Source organism: Poecilia mexicana, unplaced genomic scaffold, assembly GCF_051168715.1.
Source record: "Poecilia mexicana isolate PSO_F unplaced genomic scaffold, ASM5116871v1 scaffold_2, whole genome shotgun sequence".
NCBI classification, from domain to species: domain Eukaryota; kingdom Metazoa; phylum Chordata; class Actinopteri; order Cyprinodontiformes; family Poeciliidae; genus Poecilia; species Poecilia mexicana.
Window position 1 is genome coordinate 19,338,620 of NW_028263371.1, and position 12,010 is coordinate 19,350,629.

Here is a 12,010-nt window from a genome sequence, read left to right on the forward strand (position 1 = left end):
AGAGGAAGATCTGCTTATATAGAGGTTTATTTTACTTGAGTTAAAATGAGTAATTCTGTCCGTGACGAGCAGGTTGCATTAAAAAAAAAATTACCTCTGCTGAAATCTGGTGGTCGCAGTAAAGTTGCAACCTGCTGCTTGCTAACAGGAGCTATAATTCATCTTCCCTAACAATTGATGTACAGAACAGCTGCAAAATGTTTCTGCAAGTTAAATAATGAATTGTGTAAATTTTATTGTTCTCAAAATAAGCCGAAATAAAATAACACTGCAAGTAAGAGTGAGGAGATGAAGTGGATAAAATGTTGGCAAGAAAATTTAGCAAATAGCGCAGTTTTGTGAATTCAACCCTATAATGTAAAAATGTTTATCCACTGCTTTGCTGAATAACCTAAATGAATACTTTTTCATATGTTTTATGGCAAAATAAACCAAGACAAAAAAAAAAAAAAATCCAAAGCAAACTAAATCTTTTAGACTGCTAATCTCAACCCATAAACAACTGAAAATGAATCTGTAGTTCTTTTTTGTCTTCCATTCAACCGTCTTCATGTAGAATGAAGAGCAGATCTCTGTTTATACACAACTTGTTGGCCACCAAACGCATAAGAATCTTCGGACAATGCTGCTCAGACTGCATCTGAAGGGTTAAATGTCCAAAGTGATCTAGAATTTGCAATATCTAGGAAACAAAAACTATCGCAAAGATATTTAACTGACACGGGAAGGAATTTGGACGAGCGACGTGAAATAGTCGGAGGCGACCAAACATAAGTCTGTTCTCATCTAATGCTGCTTTGACAGCCTTGTGATTCTCATGTTGATGCTGCGTTCTTGTTCTCCTCTTTCTACCATTTCCATTCTTCCAGCTGATCCACATACAAGCAGCACTTGGAGAGTTTATTGTTCGCAGCTTTTATCACACCCGATTCAGAGTGACTGTTTTTTTTAGACCACAGTCATGCGTCACATTGTTCTATTTACAGTTTCTCAAACCGTTTTGGTCAGATTACTCCGTGTGCACAATGATGCATCCGTTCCCTCCCCAAAGCCCCACTCCCACACAACAACTCCCGTGTAGCCACTAATGAACAGCACAGGTCTGTACTTTACGGTTCTCTGTCCAGGGAAAACCACGGGGCTTATCTCTGAGAGTTTTCCGATGCTGTTTGATCGACCCTGTTCTCCTGAAATCAGGGTCTCGGGGTCTTTCAGCAGTCGCTGTATCCTCTGGAGGAAAGCTCCGGTTTAGATTACAGACTTTCACTTGTTTTCACCATGGTGACAGAAAAAATGAAATAAAATTGAAACACAGATTTACTAGTTGATGACATTTTGATGAAGACTGACAACAAACGTGATATTTTTAATCATTTCATATTCCACTGACTGTAGGCAACTCTGTGCTCTGGTTTAGCAGACTGCACCAATATAAACTACTAATGAATAAAGTGTTACTGTAAAGCTGTTTTCCTTATTAAGTTCCTAGTCCTCATAGTGTCCAGTGTGTAACTACACAGTTATATCAATAAATGAATACAATATGCATTCAAGAAGAATTTAAACTTTTTTTTTCTTCTCATGCTGAATCTGAAAAAATGTGTTAATGACGTTTGGAAAGCATGTTCTAAACTGACGTTTAAAGCTGTTGTCAAGTCCAAACAATGTTAACATCTCATTATTTATAATGGTACAGAATGGTGGTGCTCTGCATAAGTATGAATTTTTTACCACGTTGGTGCCCCGATGTTTCAGAAACGTGGGTTTCAGCTCCATGTTGCTGCAGCCTGGAGGAGCAGAGTTCTACAGATGAAACTCTGTTCTGATCCAATCACTGTATTATTTATTTATTTATTTTTCCTCCAGCCTGTAAGCTCAACAGGGACAGACGATTAGAAGAAATGCATCCTGGGAGTTGTTTTCAGTTACTCTAGAATAACATCTGTCCAGGCTCTTGGGGAACTTGAGAATTTCCAGTGATGCCTGTCGCTAACGGCGCAGCCTTTTATCCTGGAAGACTGTGAGCGCCACAGGCGTTTTCCTCCCATCTCCGTTCAATGATTCAGTGAATAAGCCATGCAGCCATGACGGACTGCCGGTGAGCTTCCTGTCACACTCTCAGGTCATATACATTTCGTCTGCTGCTAGCCAGCCCTGCAGGGTCAGTGTAAGACACAGATCTAATCAGACTGCTACTCCCCCACTAAAAGAAGAATCCACCATTTGGGCTTTTTTTTTTTTTTTTTTTTTTATCAGCTCCTAATCTCAGAGCTTTCCTTCTGTCCAGACATTTTTTATACACCAGTTTTCATTGTTGACTCTGCAGAGGAAGCTGGAAGATGTCCTTGACAACAGACAGAAAGAAGTGAAGAAAACAAAAGCTTGTTTTGGATGCCATCTTTCTCTGCTTCTCCTGTTTTAAGCTGAAAGATTTTATTTTTTATTTTTTTCTGCAAAAATCATTTCTTGCATAAACACTATTTTTGGTCAAATTCTTTCCTTTGTGCCTTCACAAATATCACATAAGAGCCAACTTCTCCCACCGTCAAACTGGAGGAAAAGCGGCGCAATCAAACGGGAGACAGAGTTTAATTTTAGAAAGGAACGTACATGAAATGTAAGATTGCTGTGAGCCCCGGGGCTCAGTTTAATGATCTCGACAGATATTGCTGTTTGTGCTCTAGTCATAAATCCAAAGGAAAGGTGGAGAAAAGGGTGAGAATTACATTTTTCACATCTCTGTTTTCTAAGCTCTAGCAAAACCTGAAAGAAGAAGAAGAAAAAAAACAACACTTTTCCAGGACTAAATATCACAACTTCACAGACCATATAGAACTAGAGCTTCACTCATTTTAGAAGCGCTAAGCCATAACTAGAAGTTGTTATACATTTTTATCTTTGAATGTTACTCAGCAGACAGTCTGCTCGTTTTTACTGAGCATTTATGCTCTGCAGGATTCTGGATGCGAGTCCAGTTTTATCTGTCGCAAAGCTCAGTTAGGTTATGTTTCAGGACATTCATCACGCAGAGAGGACTTCCAGCTGCTGCGAGTCCTGCACGTTTCTCACAGCAGCATACCGTCAATATCCTGCTGTAATTAAGGAATTTACCCCCCCATGAGTCTGTGCAGCACGCTCTCGCTCAGTCAGGCTGATTCTGATTCAGGGGATTTCTCTCCGTGTGTTTGATATGATAATGAATTTGTAACCAAGATGCTATCACAGCTTTGGCTCAATAATCATTTCAGCTGTGACCTCCAAGGATGTACCTGAGGAGTCCCAATAAAAATACCTGACAAATTCCGAGTGAGGCAGTTTATATCGAACCTATATCAGATTAGCTTTTCTGAATTCATTTGCAGTGAAACTTTGACTAAGTGTTAAACTCTGGGTTCCTGACATGCTGCAGCTTGGAGGTGGATGTGTCCCAGTGCAGGTAACTAATCTAATGCAGCTTCAGGTAAATGATAGGAAAAAGCTGGCGTTCCTCTGCCGTGCGTGTCCTCTCAATCTAGATTTCCCTGCAGCCTGGGACCTAGGAAAGTCAGACTATCTGAAACCATCCCACTTATCTATGTTATCTGCACCATGAAGCCTCAGACAGAAGATTGGATGGTAAGTTTTTCCTTGTAATTGTAAGAAAAGCTTTTCTTTTGTTGAATCTTCAAGGGCAGAGATGATAATGGACCCCAGGTGAAATTTCCTAATGCACCGTATTGTCTCCAGATTGTGAATCAGGCTGCCTCTCCTCGTCTGCTCCAGTAAAACGGAGCTCAGAGTCAAGCACCAGTGAAAACGGACTTTATTGTGATAATAACATGTTCATGTGGATGTGCATGCACTCCTTACAGCTGGGATCGAAACCGATTGAAGCTGCATTCTGAGCTCAAGTCTTGAGAATGAATCTCAATATATCCACTATATAAACAAATCAGATGTATACAATAAATTGCTTTCCCCAAGCATTATAAGATATACATTTTACCTGGACCTGAGCTCACAGTAGTATTCCTCCTTCAGTTTGGGCACACCTCATGCTATACTCTCTATGTTTCAACACATGGTCGGATTGCAGCACATCTGAAAAACCTCCTACAGGTCATTGCATCTAGGGGCACCATACAGGGGTGGAAAGTTAGGACAATTCCAAGGGCCCTTGTCTGACAGGGGGGCCGCAACGTTTTTATATATACATATATATATATATATATATATATATATATATATATATATATATATATATATATATATATTTTTTTTTTTTTTTTTTTTTTTTTGGTGCATAGAAAAATAAAAAAGGGGGCCCTGTCAACTACAACATTAATCATATTGTGTTTTCTAAAATTGATTTTAGCAGTAAAAATTAAATGTTACCACTCCCAGACCTAAAAACACACATTTATATTTATAACTCCACCCTGGATCTGAGCTAAACGGTTCGTTGCTTAGCGCGCTTGACGGTGACGCTGTTCAGCAGCAGTCAGTAGAAGACAAGAATGACTGTGGCAGTTACTATGCTGCCAATAGAAATGATAAAACCAGGTATTCAAAAAAACAGAGAGAGGGAGAGAGAAACAGGTAAGAGTGTCAATTTGTAACCCAGGTTTTCTCCGAGAGGTGGGTAGACTGAGATTATCAACCATTTAGCATAGTTAGCTTAGCTACAGACTACTGTTTGCCTCCATTTCACTAGCATTTAATGAATTAAGGAAAAGAATGACCAATATATTTATATATTTAACTGGTACTGGGACATGTACCTTTTACCACACTTAACAAATGAGACAGTCAGCAGCAGCTCTAACCCACGTCCCTCCTGACCTGTTCTCTCCTAAGTGAAATTATATATAAATATAAATATAAAGAAATGTGATCTTTATTGTAAATAATTTTACTCAAAATGTTTTCTTCCTCATAATTTCTTAATACATTTTTATCTGGCCTCCCCATTCTCTCTGCAGTAGTACGTTTGTTCAATGGTACAAAAATGCTTGACCATGAGTCATCTGACCAACGCACACCAACACATTTTGGCCTTTAACCATCACAAAACATGTAACTTCATAACTTACACTGATATAAAACATTTGTAGAGAAAAATGAAGGAGCTTCTATAGCTGTTTAGCAGACGATGTTGAGGATTTGAAGAAAAGCTCAACCTTGTCCTAATTTTGGACAAAATTATCTCTAATAGTTTTTCTCTTTCCATTCATTTCATTCTTAAGATGTAGTTTCAAATTAAGCATTTGGACTGTTGAAACAGTATTTGGCTGCATTTTGTAAACAACCATCTCCAAATAGTTTGGTAATATAGAGTCTAATTGCATTGTTATCACAATGTGATAACAATAAATTTATGATATATTGTGCTGGGATCTTCCTGCATGGAGTTGCATGTTCTCCTCTTGCCTCTGGTACCATCCCAGCCTTTTATCCTGTGTGTGTCCATGTTACGCTGTGACGGACTGCTGTCATGTCCAGGGTGGAAAGGCTGGATAATACAAATTATTAACATAATTTAATTTCCCTTCGAGACTAACAGTATTATTGAATACTACAGGTTGAATTATATTTTCAACAAGCTGCAAATAACAGAAAATAGTTGAACTGGAATGCATGAGTCAGGCGGCAGCAGCCACAACAAACACTCTCATTGTAAAACTGCACCTGTTAAAAAAACCAGCACCATTTTTCTACACGCCTCGGTTAATGTGAAAGCCAGCATTTGGCTACCTGAAAGGCTCATTAGTTCCTCTTCATTTTATGATATAGTTACCTCTTCTGTTCATAATGAGCATGGAAAGCAAAGAGACAGCACGCTCCAGACTTCCCCAGCTTCTCAGCCACACATTCATCTGGCAGCAACAAACGCTTCGCTTTGCATATTCTCACCAGCCCAGGCAGAGGCAAACACGATTCAATCTACAGTAACAACAGATCTTCAAAAATACATGCAGCAGCGGTTGCTTTATAGCATTCATTATGAAGCTTCATTTCAGTTGTTTGCCTGATTTAGACTTTTCATGAAAAAAAAAAGTAAAATATATTTATTATGAAACTAATGAATGAAATCCATTTAACTCAAACATTACTGAATCAATATTTGCATCATATTACGTTCATTAACAGTGTGTGCTTGTGTTAAATTACCTCTAGTTTAACAGATTCACAGTTTATTTCAGCAAGACTGGGAACCACAAATGTAACCTATAACACAGTCCTTTCGCCCACAACTACTACTAAATCTGTTATTTTTAATTAAAATAGGCATATCATGCTTTTAAATCTGTCCTCACATGTAAATCATTCTCTAATGGTCTATATAAAGTAGAACTCCAGAGCTTTAGTTTGAATTCCTGGTTATTGTAGCTCCACAGACCATTGTTTATCTGTTCTGAGGTATTTTGCAGCTACTTGTTTTGTTGCTGTCTTTTTAAATGGTAATGAGACATTCCGCTCCACGTCACAGGTCCAGGTCACAGAACCTGCCACTCTATCCAGTTCAGCCATTTTTGTAGCTTGATAGCAGCAAAAAGATTCTATACCAGCAGAGAAACTATTTATTCCAAAGTTTATTAAAGATGTCAACAACAGAGGACTTGTCCATGTTGGAGCCAAAGTCTGATTGAAGACAACCAACCTGCAGAACCACGCAATGGATGCATCGCAGTGTTATTAGTGTATTTACGCTCTCTAAATACAGTAGATAGTTTAACTCACATGTTATAGGAGCTAAACTCCTACAACATGGAGTTTAACTATAGTTTAGCTATCCATGCATGTCCATGAATATCAGATACCTATTAAAATATTAATGACGCAATATGAAAGACGCAAACAAAGCCTCAGTATAATTAAGGAGTTAGCTAACGGGAGCGTCAAGAGCATCACTGAATGCATTTGGATCATGTATTCTTCCCAAGGCTAAAACAAAGCCAAATAATTATATTCAAAAAATGCATCACAGTTATATCCCAAGGGAAAGAGCTAGAAGCTAGCGTACAGCGCTAGCAGAGGCTCAATGCTACCATCAAACCCAACGGCCAGGACGTCATTATTAACACACAACATTCAGGTCTAAAGTAAAGTTTGCTGTCATTTTGGTGTCATTAGCAGCTTGCAGCTTTGCTGTGTACCTGGCTTCAGTAGAGAGAACCGACCCTCAGACGAAGCATTTCAGAAAATCCCTCTCAGTACTGGTGGAGGTTGCTGAAGCACTCGCCCTTAAAAGCTTCACACAAACGACAGAGAGTTTTCACTCTGATGTGAGTATATTTCTGTCGAAAATAAAATGTAACCACTTAGAAGAAGCTGTGAAGATACAATTAGCAGAACCAAATATTTTGACGTGTCTACTTGAAACTTTGGCATAGCTTAACTTTGACCACAACATTTCTGTGAGAAGAAAAATGGTGGATTCACAAAACCGTTTAGCTGGAAGTTGCAGCCTTGTTTAGCAGTTCCACAGCAAATGTGTGACGTCATAGACAAGAAAACATTACAGGCGAATGAACAGACTGAAAAATATAACCCCCAAAAATATAAAGAAATCTAGGCTAGGCGAGAATAAATTAAAGTATTTGCACTCATAGGGATTCAAAGTGCAAAAAAGTATTTAAGAGATAAAAAGGTGGATTTTTCATGTTATGCCATCTTAAAATGTTTGCTATATAAAGTATTATTCATGAAACAGAATAACATGTTAACACAGAATAAACGTTAATGCAGTTATTACATAAAGCAAATACTAGATTTAAAGGGAAAATTTGCCGGTTTCTTGGGAATCCAACAGAAAACAAACGAATTACAGATTAATACTTGTTTATGCCTACAAACATATTTATTCCCTCAGAATTTCCTTGAAATAAATGGCTTAAACCAAAAAAAAGAAACTTTTGTTTTAAGCTCTAAGTAAGCTTTAAACAAAACTCATCGAAGAAGAAGGAGCTGTTTGTGATGCGCTAACAAACAGACACAAGCTGGAGCCTACCACTTTTTTTTTTTTGCATTAGATAATTTTCATAACTGAAAAGTTAATTTCTTCACATTCATGTCAAGATCAGATCATTGGAAAATCAAACAGTTCAATCAGACCAGACACTACAGGTCTCAGTCAGCATTTTAAAAGTTCAAGTTTCTGACAGAATGATAAAAAAAAGTATGTCTTGGTTTGGATTGTCAGAAGACTGAAAGCTTTTTGTCTTTAAAAGCACACGAGAGCAGAACCTGAATGAACCAAAAGACTTGTGGAACAAAGAGCGTTGGACAGAAATCTATAAAGCCAATTCTGAGGCAATTCTGATTAACTGAGCTGAGTAAACCACTAAATCCACGATGAATTTAAGTATTTTAGGCCAGCTTGGTCCAATCATGCCAAACACAACAGCAACTCTACCAGAGAATAAATTAAAACACGCAGAATCGATGTGTTGCGATGGCCCAGTTAAAGTTCAGCCAGATAGAACGGCTACAGTGGGACATTGGGACAGCAGAAAGCATGTCTGAGAGGCTCAAATGAACTGAAGCAGCATTCAGAGTGTTTCCAGATTCCTCCCCAGTGATAAATTCAAACAGAAAACCACATCTCCATGTTACTGTGTGCAAAATGGATTCCGTAGGATATTATATCCGAGGATGGTTACCATAAAAGTGAGTCATCAATGCATCATTTCACTCTGGATCTTTTCTTTTTCAACAGAAATTTCAACAAATAAAATACCTGAATGACTTCAACTTTCTATGCACATTAAATATTACTGAATTTTAATACGTTCTGTTTATTAGTTGTTCAGGGAGGTTTTCCTTTAAGTCCTGAGAGACGCGTTTCATAAATCTAACTAATTACACAACCCACACTTCTAAAGGGGATTTTAGCAGAACTGTTCTCAGTAATTATGAACACATTCCTGAAACTGTAGAACAAAGGACCAGGTGACGCTTAGAGACGGTTCGTTGTTCACACTCACCAGCAGAAACCTCTGATCTCTGTCGCCCGGCGCTGTGGAGGGTCAAATGAAGCCAGCTGTTGCTGATCTGCAGCTCTAGCTTCTGTGGGCTGGGGTTTAGCTGCACCGAGAGCAGAAGCCCGTCGGGGTTCCAGGTCCTGAACTGGAAGCGAACGGTGAATTCCCCCGTGGCGGGAGCAGCAGACGGGAGCGACAGGAAGCTGCTGGCGGAGCTCAGGAAGGTGCAGGCCACCAGCTGGGGCGGCGAACATGAGAAGGTCACGTTGCCCTGCAGAAAAAAAAAAGAAAAAGGAGATTTACATGCATCTTTAGCGACGCGTCAGCCGAGGACGAAGGCGGCAAATGTCATGTAGAACTGTGACCTTTTATTAATTATAGGCAACATCTTTTCCAGGTCCAATTACTTGGGATCAGTTTAATTGCAGAAAACGCCTGCCCCAATAGGAGATATAGAAATGAAAAATAACAACAAATGGGAACTGAGATAATTATATGGATTATTTGACATTTTTAGACGAGACTGAAACCAAAGTTCCCTCCTAATAAAATACGTGAGTGAATATGCAGACAGTGGTTGTTTTGACCCAGATTTTCAAAGCATGACTCCATAAATAAAACATTGTTTTAATAAAAACATTCAGAGTTGCGCATAACATTACTCTAATGTCTGACAATATTAAACAGTCATCAGCAGAGCGCCAGAATGTGAATGCAGATGAGGTGGTTGCTTTTCCTTCAGTGCCATCCTGACGTGGACACTGAGTCGTCCACTTGTGAAATCAAAAACATCCCTCCGGGCTGCAGCTTTTCATCCAATCCAACTGTACATATAATCTTAATTGTGTGTCGGGCTGCAGTCAAAACCCAACCAGTCATGACTGCTGAGGTCAGACTCCTATCAGTCCCACAACCCCGCAGGGCAGCACACAGCAATCACAACTCTCTCACTCTCAATGTGATTCCCTCCCATCAGCCCCGGGGAAATGGTCCCATTGAAATTCCATTACAGCTTCCATCATTCCCGTCTCCTCCACCTCTGCCTCTCCAGTCAGCAAAGGCCTTTAATGCAGCAGTTAAAGGCTGTGGGTGTCTCATTTGAGATGTGGCTTGTAGCTCTTCGACCGACCCGTCTGATTGGTGTGGGAGGAGACTCTCGAAATGCACTCAGACTTAATCACAGAGTAGCCCGGGATCACAATGGCCGTAATGATTGTTTATTCTCCATTTGTGCCTCTGACAATCTTTATTCAACGTCTGGATAATCACAAATCATCAGAAGAAGGGAACATGTGAAAGCAACAGCGAATGCCAGTCAGGATCTGAATATAGTGCCACCAGCAGGCCAACATTTGAACTGTTTGTGGCAGGGAGTAGTTTTGGTGGTTTCCATGTTTGCTTCTATTCTTTGATTAGATCAGCCTTGATTCCTTTTTCCTTTTGTTTATCCCTCATTATTCCCATCCAGATTCATTTCCCATGTTTGCTCTCCTTCGCACCCTGGTGCCATCCTCTCTCTCTCACACACTTCCAGCTCGTTAACCAATTAGCCTGTGTCCTTTGTTCCAGCGTTCACTCTCCCAGTATCCGTACACCTTCTCTCCTCTCATTCCTCACTGTTCCTCCAGTTTGACCCTATGCACCCGGTTCCTGGTCGTTCCTGCTCTTTTGAGTTTTCCTGGCTACTTGTAAGTTTTGTTCATCGTCATTTTTGTCATAAAAGTCTACAAGAGTGAAACGGGATGTTTGCTGCTTTCTGTTGAGCCTTCCTTTTATGCGCTGAAAGTCTTACTCTGCTTTTATTTTTGTCTCAGTTTGAATGAACAGCAGAGATACTTGTTAAAAAAATCACTCTTCCTGATTTACAGTGCATATAAATACTACTCGCCCTGTTTGGGAAGGTGAGCAGCCTTCTGGAAGTTTCAGACTTAGTTTTGACAACTAGATATTCTGCAAGATGCACACAAGGACTGCTCTTTAAAAATAATTCTAGCAAGATACAAATAGTTTTTAAATGTTGACTGTGTTGTTTAAAATGTGTAAACCCACATTTCCTCTTGTAATTAAAATAAAAGCTCATGGTATCAAGGTTAGAAACAAATGTTTTAGCCGCTGCTCCGATATCGATTATCAAAATAAGCATCGCCAGGTCAAAGCTTTAAAAAAAACCATAGAAAGATCAGCGGTGATTCACTATTCGCTGCTTGGGGGATGTTTGCTAACTAGTCAGATGTTCAGATCTGCATACATTATCCCACCTGACTGGTCATAGCACAGATCGGATCAATGCCAGGCCTGGATACTAAAACCGAGTTTGAATTATTAGTTTGATGTATGCCACTGGGAGAGCCTGATACTCGCTTATGGACTCATCGTTTATTTTCTGGAGTTTCGAGCCTCAAAAGAGGCAGACCGTGAAGAAAAGAGAGGAGTCATATTAAGCAACTGACGCTGTCCCCCCCCTGTAATGGCCTTGGAAAACAAAGCTGTAAATCCATACTTCCTTTGACGCAGCTTTTTCAGCATGACCTAAAAGAATTTCACTTTTGTTCCTTCATCTGTTAAAATGCAGACATTGCTTTAGTCAGCGTTGGTAATGTGCTCCATCAGGAGACGGTGGCCTGTGCTGGTAGTTGTAATTTAGTGAGACTATTAAACTCCTCACCAGCAGCGTTCTTCAGAAACACTCAGGAATGAGTGTCATAAATTGCGTACATTTACTGCAGCAGAAGCTGTGGGAGGATTCGTCCTGTCTAAAGGATTATTGATGTTTGAGGCATTAAAATGTCATGTTGATTCTTGGGTCCAACAGATATAAAACCAGTTTCATTTTCTCTTTTTTTGTTTTTTTGTTTTTTTCTTTTTTTTGCCTCTGACTGCATTTTAACATTGTTTACAAACCATACTGGAGGTGTGGTAGGACACTAAACTTGGAAATGCTCAGTGGCATACGAGTTTCAAATGTATTTCATTAAAGCTAGATTTTTTTCAGCTTGCAAATCTGTGTTTATTGAGTTCTCTGCTTACTATTCCTCTAAGGTCTCTGC

The 12,010-nt window shown here is 39.5% G+C and overlaps 1 protein-coding gene across 1 annotated transcript in view; it reads right to left on the minus strand.

The window, feature by feature from the left end:
- The window catches only part of cntnap5a (contactin associated protein family member 5a), a 149,791-nt gene that overhangs the window by 73,695 nt on the left and 64,086 nt on the right, over positions 1-12,010 (minus strand). Inside the window, exon 8 of the mRNA XM_014985252.2 lies at positions 8,967-9,234. Within this exon, the coding sequence (XP_014840738.2) occupies positions 8,967-9,234 (268 nt within the window). The remainder of the gene's footprint in view (positions 1-8,966; positions 9,235-12,010) is intronic.